The sequence below is a fragment of the Myodes glareolus genome, chromosome 17 (assembly GCF_982192425.1).
Source record: "Myodes glareolus chromosome 17, mMyoGla1.1, whole genome shotgun sequence".
Taxonomy (NCBI): domain Eukaryota; kingdom Metazoa; phylum Chordata; class Mammalia; order Rodentia; family Cricetidae; genus Myodes; species Myodes glareolus.
In genome coordinates, this window is record NC_142042.1 from 48,954,165 (window position 1) to 48,965,273 (window position 11,109).

Consider the following 11,109-nt stretch of genomic DNA (forward strand, 5'->3'; position numbering starts at 1 on the left):
CCAATTATGCCCCAAATTCAAGAGCACAAACAATTTGAAAGTCAAAACATTTTTTTTCTCTCTTGTGCCTAAGAGAGATCCATTGAGAAAAGAGTTTATAATGTGTTTTTATGAGACAGAAATACTAAGAAGGCATTATAAGATGTATTTTTAAAATGCATTTTTTAAAATATGGTAAGATTTGTTTGAGAAAACCGCCCAGAGATCCCTCCCTCATCCCTTCTCAGTGCAAAGGGCAGGGAGAGCAGAGTCAGCCCTCTGTGTCACACTGTGAAATATTTTTCTGATAAAATTTTATTACATTTGAAACATCTGCAACAGGTCAAGAGCAGTCATTAAATACAAAGAAAAATTGACAACGTGTAACAGAATCCAAGATCAATCTAGCAGAAGCCTGCTGTAAACAGGGCTGTGTCAGCAGAGACTGATTAGGCCAATGTTCACTCTCAGGGACTGACAGAAACAGTAGAAGACCCTTGTTGCCACAGGAGATGAAAGACGGTGTTTGGCCAAATAAGAGAATAGGCCTTGTTAGTTAGCCTTAGGAAGGCAATCTAATGATTTTAGCAAGACAGAGAGAATCAGGGAGAAGGGAAAGGCCTGCCAGAGCCATGCCTGTCACGCTTGAGTTGGCCAGAGTCCCTTCAAAGAGCACTGACTGCTTTTTCAGAAGATCTGGGTTCAATTCCCAGCATTCACCTTGCGGCTCATAGTCATTTGTAGCTTCACTTCCAGAAGATCCAACATCCTCTTCTGGCCTCTGAGGGTACTGCATACATGTGGGGCACAGACATTCATGCAGGCAAAGCACCTATGCACATAAAATAAAAATAAATAAAAACTAACATTTTTTAAAAAAAAAGTTTCCCTGTTTTCCTTCTTGAACTATTTCTTGTTTTCTATCATGTTTTGTTGCTTTTTTTGCTTTCTGAAAAACTTTGTTTTGCCTTATTCTTAATATCTGAAGCATGTGGGAAATTTCTTTTACTGAATTCCAGATTGACAATATCTTATGATTCACATACTATTTTCTTATTCTTAAATTTAAGAAAATGTTGTTTTGCAACTCTGATATACCATCTCACACCTGTCAGAATGGCCAAGATCAAAAACACTAATGACAGTTTATGCTGGAGAGGATGTAGAGTAAGGGGAGCACTTCTCCATTGCTGGTGGGAATACAAATTTGTACAACTGCTTTGGAAATCAGTATAGCAGTTTCTCAAAAAATTAGAAATCAATCTATCTCAAGACCCAGCAATATTACTTTGGGCATATACTCAAAGGATACTCAATCATACCACAAAGACATTTGCTTAACTATATTTACAGCAGCATTATTCATAACTGCCTGAATCTGGAAACAATCTAGATGCCCTTCAACTGAAGAATGTATAAAGAAAAGGTGGTACATTTACACAATGAAGTACCACTCAGTGGTAAAAAATAATGACATCTTGAAATTTGCAAGCAAATGACCAGAACTAGAAAAAAAAAAGCATACTGAATGAGGCAACCCAGAACCAGAAAGATTAATATAATATGTACTCACTCATAAGTGGATATTAGACATAAAGCAATGAATAACCAGCCTAAAGTCCACAACCCAAGAAAACCTAGACAACAAAGAGGACCCAAAGAGAGATATACATGGATCCACTTTGGAAAGAGAAAAAGACAAGATCTGAGAAAATTGTGAACATGAGGGGCAGGGAGAGGGTAGAAGGGGAGAGGAGAGGAAGGAAAGGGAGTGAGAGAAATGTATAAATGTCAATAAAAATGAGAGAAAAAAGATCACAGACAACAGAGGTTGTTTGTTTTTTTTTAAAAAAAGAAAATGTTGATTTGGATTTTGGATTTTCTAAGTTTAGATGAGTGATATTTCAGAGACTGCAAAGAAATTTCCAGAGGAGACCTTGGCCACTGTAGCTCCTCCTCTTGTGTTGCCCTTGCCTTCCTCTCCATTCTTCTGAGAGTATGGAAACAGAATGGTGTGCCTCACATTTCCTGAATCACTGCAGTCTACAGAAGGGCCATGCTGCACACGGGGCCCACTCTGTGGGAAGACATCAACAACTGCTTTTTTTTCAATGTAGTAAGGAAGGGCGAAGTGGATAAATACCAGTATTTGTTCAATATATTTTAAATTTATTTTAGATATATGGATGTTTTGCCTGTGGAGGTAAGAAGAGGGTGTTGTAACTCCTGGAACTGGAGTTACAGACAGTTGTGGGCTGCCTTGTGGGCGTCCAGAATTGAACCTGGATCCTCTGGAAGATCAGCAAGTACTCTTAACTATTGAGTCACCCCTCCAGACCGTTGGTTTGTATTTTTAAGATTTGTATTTTATTTCATGTTAGAGTTTTTCTTAAGAACTATTTCCTCAATTAGATCCAGGAATTTTATATCTCCTTCTCATAATTATGAAGGCAGTGCCTGCCCTGTCTTAGTTAGGGTTTCTGCTCCTGTGAGGAAGCATCAAGACCAAAAGCAGCTTCAGAAAGGAAGGGTTCATTTCAGCTTACAGTTCTACATCACAGTCCATCGCCGAGGGAAACGAGGGCAGGAACCTGGAGGCAGGAGCTGATGCAGAGGCCATGAAGGGGTGCAGTTTTCCGGCTTTTTCTCCATGGCTTGCTCGATCTGCTTTCTTATAGCACCCAAGACCATCAGCCCAGAGCCTGCACTTCTTACTCTCGTGGAGTGGGCTTCCCGTATCAATCATTAATCAAGATAAGTCCCCACAGTCTTGCCTATAGGGCCAGTCTTATGGAGGCATTCTTCCCCCCAGTTGTGGATCCCTCTTCTCGGACAACCCTAACTTTTCAAGTTGGTATAAACTATCCAGCACATGAATAGTTAACAATGATCTGGAGACCCATGCATATATGTGTGTTGCAAAAGAGCAGTGGGTTGTGTTCCCACTGGGATCCCGGCTCCCTGGCTAGTTTATACCCGAAATAATTACATGGAAACTGTATTCTTTTTAACACTGCCTGGCCCATTATCTCCAGCCTCTTACTGGCTAACTCTCACATCTTGACTTCAACCCATTTCTAATAATCTGTATGTCACCATGAGCTCGTGGCTTACCATGAAAGATTCAGCATGTCTGACCTGGCAGCTTCATGGCGGCGGCTCTCTCTGACCCTACTTTCTTCCTCCCAGAACCAGTTCTGTCTTCCCTGCCTACCTATGTTCAGGCCAAGCAGTTTCTTTATTAATTAACCAATGAAAGCAACAGACAGATAGAAGACCCACCTACATCATATGTGTGTGCACATGTACTTGTGTCTTATAGTAGGCAGTGACCTGGGGAAAGCCATGTGAGAATTTACTTTGGGGTGGTAGGCTCCTCCTATAGCTTAGTGACCTGAGTGGGGAGGATTTGCCACAGGACTGCATTTCACTAGTCCCATGACATGGTTTCTGAGCTCTAGGCTTCACAAAGACCCACAGGGTATGTGGTTTCTTTGCCCATAGTGCTGAGATAGCTTCTACCTGTTCCAGGAATGCTTACACCCTACCCTGAAGTCCTAACTGCTGTTAATTCTCCAAAAGATACTTTCTGCAGAGCAATAGCTTTGCCCTTCGATTTGTAAGGTCTGGGTCATCTTTCCTCGTTATTCATTTTGTCTCGCCATTTCCTTTAATCCGGACAAAGTCACCTAAAGTTCAATTATCACACACCTCTTGATTTTGAAACAATCTTACCTTCAAGGAAGTAGACTGGCCCTTGATAGAACGTTATCCTTTTGAAATGTTACTTGAGCCTTTTTCCTCTTACACCCAGACACACGTAAGTCAGGGACCCTGACAGCTGAAAATCTGGCCTTGGGTTCTCTGGGTCCTGTGCAAAGTTCTCCAAGGATCCCCCCTGGACAGCATTCTGCTGTCCCTTGGAAGCAGGAGAGGTGCCTGTTCCCTTGGAACACATGCTCTACCATCGGAGCATACTTCAACTTGTGAGCTCTGTCCTTCCAGTTGGCCTCTTGGTGGTAAGGGTGAAGCAATGGCAGTCTACTGCCTTCTGTGGCTGTGAAGGTGGCAGCGGAGTGGGGTTGGGAGTGTCTCTCAGATTTGCAGTGCCCTCAGTGTCCAGAGTTGCAAACACAACCGAGATACCAAACACCGAAACCACTTGATAATCTGCCTGCCCTTTGTCCTTGGGTAGGTCCATTTTATTGTTCCTACTGAAAGGAGCGATATCATTCCTTTTAAGTTTGTTTTTCAAATTGGCCAAAGTCCTGCCATTCCAGGGATAGGACTAAACTCTTCGTTGGGGGTGTCCTGTTTTGGACTAGCAACAGGCTTAGTGATAAGGGTAGAGGACAGAAGGAGAGATCATTGCGTTTTTCAACATATGGCCTCTCTCTGGGAGCACTGACAGCTTGAGGAATGGGGAGAGAAGGAGGCCGCGGCGCGGCGCAGGCAGGGACGGGGCCTGCAGAGCCATCGACAGGCTTTACGGGTCGTCTCCAAACCTTATGAAAGAGGTCATACTGATGAAGCTACTTTAGATTTGACTCCGCCTTGTTGTACTTGGGTTTAGGGTTGGAAGCTGAGAGAAGACCTTGGCGAGAGCCTCTTAACCGGAGCAGGGCGGAGCAGGGCGGGGCAGGGCGGGGCGGGGCGGAGAAAGAGGGGGCGGGACCTAAAGGAGAGGGCTCTTTACCAGTGCCGCTGCTTCTCTCCTGGCGCACTAGCGTGCTGTCACTGTTTACACAGCTCCGCTGAAGCCAGAAAGCACCAGCACCATGCCCATGACACTGGGTTACTGGGATATCCGTGGGGTGAGAGCGGGGTCTGACAGCCGAGTGCGATGGGAACGTCGGGCGGGCGGGAATGTGCTGAGTAGTTGGCAGCCAGTGCAGGAAATGGATCCCCCTTTGTAAGGTCTTGCTGGATTCCACAACCTGTACTTCTCAGAACTCTAGATGTTTGAGATTAGTCTCTCTCCCTCTTCCCGTCCCCACCACGTGTGCGGACTGTTAGATCAAGGGTAGGGATTAAAATATAGAGGCATAGTCAGGGGTGTGCCTCTCTGATCAGCCATATCTTCTAGTTGTGCCATGCCATCCGCCTGTTCTTGGAATACACTGATTCAAGCTATGAGGAGAAGAGATACACCACGGGGAATGGTAATGACACCCTCTTAGACTCTTGCCTAACTTCCGATTGGTGGCCCTCAGGAGTCCCTGGGCCTGCGGGCTTCTTTCAGTTAGAACTAGAGTTCAACTAGACCTTCAAAAAACCCTGAGAAGGCAGTCTGGTCTTAAAATGAAGGGCTATGACTTTTTCTCTATTTGTGAATTAGCATTTGTCTAAACTTCTTGTAAACCTTAGGCCTGCAGGGCCCACAGTTCCAGACACTCCTCCCTCCTGTTACGTTGGAATACACACTCAGTGTGAGGTTGCAGATTCCCAGCCTGGGAGGGGGCGGGGGCTTGCCTGACTCCTGTAGGAGGGTGGGATTTCTTTTTCAACTCCTGCCACTACAGCAGCCGACTTTGACCGAAGCCAGTGGCTGAATGACAAATTCAAGCTGGGCCTGGACTTTCCCAATGTAGGTGCAGGGAAGGGGAGGTTTGGGGAAGGTGTGGCGTCCTCACCTCTTCTCCTTGCCTGACTGAGGGGGGTTGGGGTCAGAGCTTCAGCTCTCCTGCTCCCATTCCTGGAGGCTGCGCAGTGTGTCTGTGATGGGCTGTGTCCCAGCTCTTCCATTCAGTGTGCACTGTGCTCGTGGAGGGTTTCCTGTGCCAGGCACACTGAGTGACAGGCCCCCTGTCTGTCCTCACGCAGAGAAGGAATGCAGGGTCCTCAAATCCCATCTGACTGTCCCTGCTTGTCTCTTCAGCTGCCCTACTTAATTGATGGATCGACCAAGATCACTCAGAGCAACGCCATCCTGCGCTACCTTGGCCGCAAGCACAACCTGTGTGAGTGGGGCAGGCTGCAGGGTGGGGCATCGTGGTCACCTCCCTGGGCTTGTCTGGCGCGTGCGCGCGCGCGCGCGCGTGTGTGTGTGTGTGTGTGTGTGTGTTGGTGTGTGTGATGAGATTCTGCTGTGTGTGCTGCAGGTGGGGAGACAGAGGAGGAGAGGATTCGTATTGACATTTTGGAGAAACAGGTCATGGACACTCGCTTCCAGCTTGTGATGGTCTGCTACAGCCCTGAGTTTGTGAGTCCACCGGTGGATGGGGAAGACAGGGTTTGGAGTTAAAGTCCTATGTTCACATCTGTATTGGTCACATCTGCATTTGAGTCTAGCCATGCTGATTCTCCAAGCCCCTACTTATCCCAGCAAAAAGTGGCCTCTATGACTCCAGAATCTTGCCAAATAACCACTGTGAGTCAGTTTCTACCACTTCTAGGATACAGCTTGGATTCCACAAGCTAGAAGTTTCAGTTTTTAAACATTCGAGCATGTAGTGTTTTGCTTCTTTGATGGCACTGGCCATCTGAGTCCAGAGTGTGACAGGTGTGTGGGCACCTCCTAAGCACCTCTGAGTCTGACCCCCAGGAATTCCACGAAAGTGTTGTATTTGTTATTCTTTTTAAAGCCGCGGTGTCCCAAGGCGGGGCAGCGGCGGGTGGGAGACCAAGGTGGGCCAGAGGCCTTGGCTGGTCAGTGGGTGACCCCCGAGCCTCGGCGGGTCCCCTTGGTGGGTGGGAGACTATGGCGAGTAAGAGACAGACAGATACACCATGCAGAGAGAGTTTGGGTATAGAATTTATTTAGTGGATTATGGAAAGAAATGGGAGGGGGAGAGAAAAAAAGGTGGGGGAGGAGAGAGAGGGGGTGAGGGGCAGCTGCCACCTCTTCAGAAGAGAAATGGAAAGGGGGAGTGGGCGGGGCTTATCTCTTAAGGGGACAGGGTAACCAAGTGATAGGACAGGTCATAACAACATTCCTATCTGACTTCTCATCCTCCAACACGTGGGGACCTGGTGCCTGGAGGGCTCTGATCAGCAGTGATGAGCTCATTGAAAATCAGAAAGCTGCCTCAGGGCCAGTCTTGAGGGGGTGCATGCTCTCCCCTCCATTCCTGTGAAGTCAAACTCTTTGCCAGGGAGCCTGTATTGGAGGGTGGTGACGGGTTTTTATTCCCCCTACTTCAGGAGAAACAGAGGCTAGAGTACTTAAAGGGTCTCCCTGAGAAGATGAAGCTCTACTCTGAGTTCCTGGGCAAGCGGCCATGGTTTGCAGGGGACAGGTAAAGAGAAGGAGGTGGGGGGAAGGAGCCACCTTTCTTCCCAGACTACCAGATCCTATCTCACTGACCCTCAATTCCTACAGATCACCTATGTGGATTTCCTCGCTTATGATATTCTTGACCAGCAACGACTGTTTGAGCCCAAATGCTTGGATGCCTTCCCCAACCTGAAGGACTTTGTGGCCCGCTTTGAGGTGATGCCCTGATCCTCTTCCTTCTTAGATGCCTTTCCCTTCCCCCTTCCCAGGATGATTTCCTAATCTTTTAATTTAAAAGAATAATTAGCATTTCCTGAGCACTGGTGTTCTGTGAGGATCTGTGCTCAACACTTGATAGTTAAAGGGTCAAATGTATTACTCTAAGATTCCTACAAGGTGGATAGAACTATCAGACTCCTAAGAGGAACTGAGACTGGAGGGTAACTCACTTGCTCAGGGTCTCAACTCTGATCCCTGGAGGCCTGCGTTCCATGTGGGCCCCTGACTTCTAAGGGCAACACTGGCAACTCTTCCTGTCTTGTGAAGCTGAAAAGAAAAACTTCAGGCCTTTGTTCACCCAGGGTTTCCTGTCCAGGACCCTTTTGAGGAGTAGAAGGTGGCAACAGTGTTCAAACAACTGACTTTAGGCATTTAAGAAGGCAAAGGACAGCGGGATTTATGTGAAATCTCGCGAAACAGAGTCTTCACAGAACAAAGCAGAACACTTTGCTTCTCCCATCCCCATTGTGGAGACATGGAGAGCTCAGACTGTAGACGGTGCTTGGATTGGGTAGACAGGCGGGCCCTTGTAAGAGGGTGACATCCGGGCCCCTGTGTTTGACACCCCCCAATCTACTTTATTAGACAATTGGAAGCATTAACTTAGTGAGTGTGTGTGTTAATTTGGTCTTTCTTTTCCTTCTCTTTCTTATTTTCCTCTCTCTCTCTCTCTCTCTCTCTCTCTCTCTCTCTCTCTCTCTCTCTCTCCCTTTAGGCCTGGGATCTGTTTTCATTCCCCACTTTGTATCAAGTGATGTGTTTTCTCAGCTAGTTCCCATTAGCTCTGTTTCTGGTCCAAGTTGAATAGCTTTGGGGATTATGTAAGAGCTGGCATCACCGTGGGGAGAAGGGGAAGGGAGAGTTAACAGCTGCCCCCTCAGGCCTGGTGCTCTGGCTCATAATAAACAGGCAGTCCTGGGCTTTAGAAATCCTCAGCAGTGAGTTATCTGGGAACTGATTCTTGGTAAAATTCGTGCAAGGTGACTGAAATTTGACACGGTCCCTGTATTAGAACTATAGATATATTTGATTGGGGTATAGTAATATTGGGCCCAGGTACCAGGTGGAGAAGTTTAGACTGTCTTCTCTCTGGGAATGGATTAGACCCCTACCCTGCTTTTCCTGGTGGGCCTCCCTCCATCTGAAAATACTTCCATTCGGGCTTTTCTGTGTCATGGGGTGTGATCTGGGCACTTTTTCAAGCTACTTGGGCATGCTCTATGAACGCCTTTTTTCTCTGCCAGCTCCTTCCTTGGTGTGCAAATGCAGGCAGTAGCTTCCCTGTGAAAAAAGAACGGGCCTGTGCAGACCATGATAGGGCTGGGTGTATAGGAGGAAGCTGCTAACCTCTCTGGACTTCAGGTTCCCTCCGATCAATGGTCAGTTAGGGCTGATCTTGCAGGGTCATTGAGTGGTTTTTCCAAACCTCTGATGTACTTTCTAGAGGACACCAAGCCTTCAGGATAGCGCTATTTCTCCACGCGATGCCCCTCTTGAAGTGGGACACCAGGGAAAGGAATTCGAAGAGATTCTTCTCCAGAGCTGAGGTTGACTGCTGTGCTCCAGATCTCAGGCCCACGTGGAGTTCATGGGGTGGAGCTGGTCAGTCCAGCGGGCCTACAGGCCTAAGCTTTGCTTCTCCTTCCCACTCATAGGCCCTGAAGAAGGTCTCTGCCTACATGAAGTCGAGCCGCTTCCTTGCAAGCCCCATGTATTTGAAGATAGCTATGTGGGGTAACAAGTAGGGCCCCTTACTACCAAGCCTGGGAAGAGATCTATAACTGTGCTTGCTGACCCTTTAACACGGGTCACATATGGGCCCCTGCACCTCTGGGTCAGTCTTCCCATTCCTTCCCTTCTTTCTTCTCTTCTCCTCTGAAAGGCCCTAGCGACTCTTCTTTTCCACTCAGCGGCTCCCAAGTCAAGCTTCTGTTAACTCCACCTCCCTGTTCCTTCACACTCCCTTCCTCCCCTTCCTTTCCTTTGTCCTAGATCCAAGTGGCCCTCAGCTTGGCTGTGGGGGTGCACTTGGCTCTGTGGCTCCCTACCACTGCCAAAGAAACCAGTCCTGCCTGTGTTCAAGTACCCATCCTCAGTGTGAGGCTGCCCAGCATCGCCAGAAAGACCAGTCCCCTAATTTGTAAACCCTTGTCCCTCGATATGGGACTGTCCAGCCCTGGTTGATCTCTAGTAAAGTCTAAGCCACATTTGCTCTGTGTCTTGTTGCCTGTGTCTCTCAGGACTGCGTTGACTTGCTTGGGTAGTCATTGTTCTGTAGAAGGGACAGGGGTGTGTGTGTGTACGTGTGTGTGTGTGTGTGTGTGTGTGTGTGTGTGTGTGTGTGTGTGTGATCTTGATGATCACACAAGGTATAAGATCGTTTACAGTTCTCGATGTTCCGGTCATCAATTCTGTGTTGCCCACTCTGGGATGCCTTGGGGGGTGCTGCTTCTTCGCTGGGGTTCCTTCACAGCGGCTTCTCCACAGAAATGTGCAGAGAGATGCTGGGCTCTTGGGAGGGGGCGGGAAATCCCTTTTGTCTCTCTCTCTCCCAGAAGCTGTCCCTAAACTAGACACTTCTCCTCCTAGTCTCAGGATGCTTCCCCATACACACTCCCCACTGTTTGCAGTCTACATGTTGGCTATATTTATCGAACTTCATCCTAAGTTGATCAAAGGGAAGATGTGGGGCCTGTTGGACTTTGCATCTCTTTGCATAATGTGTGTGAGAGAGCCTGGCCCACTGTCACTGCTCTTGCAGTTCGGAAACTAAAGCACTGTGCTCAGCAATCCTTGTGCCAAACTCTACAGCCAGCAGCACTTGGCACTCCGGGAATTTTTCTCTTAGCCTGAGGAGGTGCGGAATGAGATGTAGAAGGTTTACATATTCAGGCCTTACAGTCTAAACCAGAGTCTCTCCTCATCCCGGAATTCAAGAGGCTCCCCAGCCGCCCTTGGAGAGCACGGTCTGAGATGAGGCAGCCCAACTTGCTGGAACCCAGTGCCGCAGTATATGAGCAGTCATGTCAGGGGTATTTTGTATCAGATCATCCACAAAGGAGCTGGACTCGTTGGAGAAGAATCTGCTGAACAGGTTCCCATGGCAGCCGCTAGACCATGGATTCTGACCTTGGTCGGCACTGCCTGTAATGGAGAGTAGCTCTGGAGGAGGTCCCTTCTGGGCATCGTTCACATGGCAGCTGCCAGCGGTTAGTTACCTGCTGCCACAAGAAACCAGGGACTGTCGGCAACTTGTGACGGTTATTGTGAAATAAATGAGTCATTAATATGGAACTCTCCAACTAAGGGGGTGCACACACACCTTCAATCCTAGAGCTCACAATGACAGAGGCAGGGCAATCTGTGTGAGTTTAAGAACAGTTTTGTCTACCTAGTGAATTTTAAGCTGGTTGGGCTGCATAGAGTGATTTGGTCTCTTGTATCAAAAATAAATAAATAAATAAATAAATAAATAAATAAATAAATAAGAACAGCTAGTAATATCAATGCCCAGAGATGCTCAAAACTTGTGAAACTTGTAAGATCAAAATTAATTAGGCTAAGAGTCCATTATTCTTCAGAGATGAATGAAATTTAAAAAGGAAACAGGATTAGGGCATAAGGCAGTAGTAGAA

General features: G+C 47.3%; 1 protein-coding gene and 1 long non-coding RNA gene across 4 annotated transcripts; one reads left to right on the top strand and one right to left on the bottom strand.

The window, feature by feature from the left end:
* Positions 1-276: 276 nt before the first annotated feature.
* On the bottom strand, positions 277-4,350 carry LOC146891249 (uncharacterized). The gene is made up of 2 exons (XR_014997635.2): positions 3,715-4,350; positions 277-811 (listed from the first exon to the last, which is right to left on the bottom strand). It is a non-coding gene; the product is annotated as an uncharacterized LOC146891249 (long non-coding RNA).
* A 303-nt stretch (positions 4,351-4,653) lies between these two features.
* Positions 4,654-9,681, top strand: LOC125406460 (glutathione S-transferase Mu 2-like). Of its 3 annotated transcripts, none has more exons than XM_048443485.3 (8): positions 4,654-4,793; positions 5,066-5,141; positions 5,502-5,566; positions 5,858-5,939; positions 6,081-6,181; positions 7,123-7,216; positions 7,299-7,411; positions 9,130-9,681. In XM_048443485.3, the coding sequence occupies exons 1-8, from the start codon at positions 4,758-4,760 to the stop codon at positions 9,217-9,219; spliced, it is 657 nt and encodes a 218-aa protein (XP_048299442.1). In that variant the 5' UTR covers positions 4,654-4,757; the 3' UTR covers positions 9,220-9,681. The 3 variants fall into 3 exon arrangements, with proteins under 3 accessions (XP_048299442.1, XP_048299440.1, XP_085533964.1); XM_048443483.3 differs by lacking the exon at positions 9,130-9,681 and adding an exon at positions 8,919-9,060 and having other exon boundaries at positions 7,123-7,217; positions 7,301-7,411; XM_085677838.2 differs by lacking the exon at positions 9,130-9,681 and adding an exon at positions 8,190-8,907 and having other exon boundaries at positions 7,123-7,217; positions 7,301-7,411.
* The last annotated feature ends 1,428 nt before the right edge of the window (positions 9,682-11,109 follow it).

Coding starts and splice junctions, on each gene's coding strand:
- LOC125406460 (XM_048443485.3), top strand. CDS start 4,758: ATGCCCATGACACTGGGTTACTGGGATATCCGTGGG. Junction 5,940..6,080: donor TGGCCGCAAGCACAACCTGT/GTGAGTGGGGCA, acceptor TGTGTGCTGCAG/GTGGGGAGACAGAGGAGGAG. Junction 7,412..9,129: donor ACTTTGTGGCCCGCTTTGAG/GTGATGCCCTGA, acceptor TCCCACTCATAG/GCCCTGAAGAAGGTCTCTGC.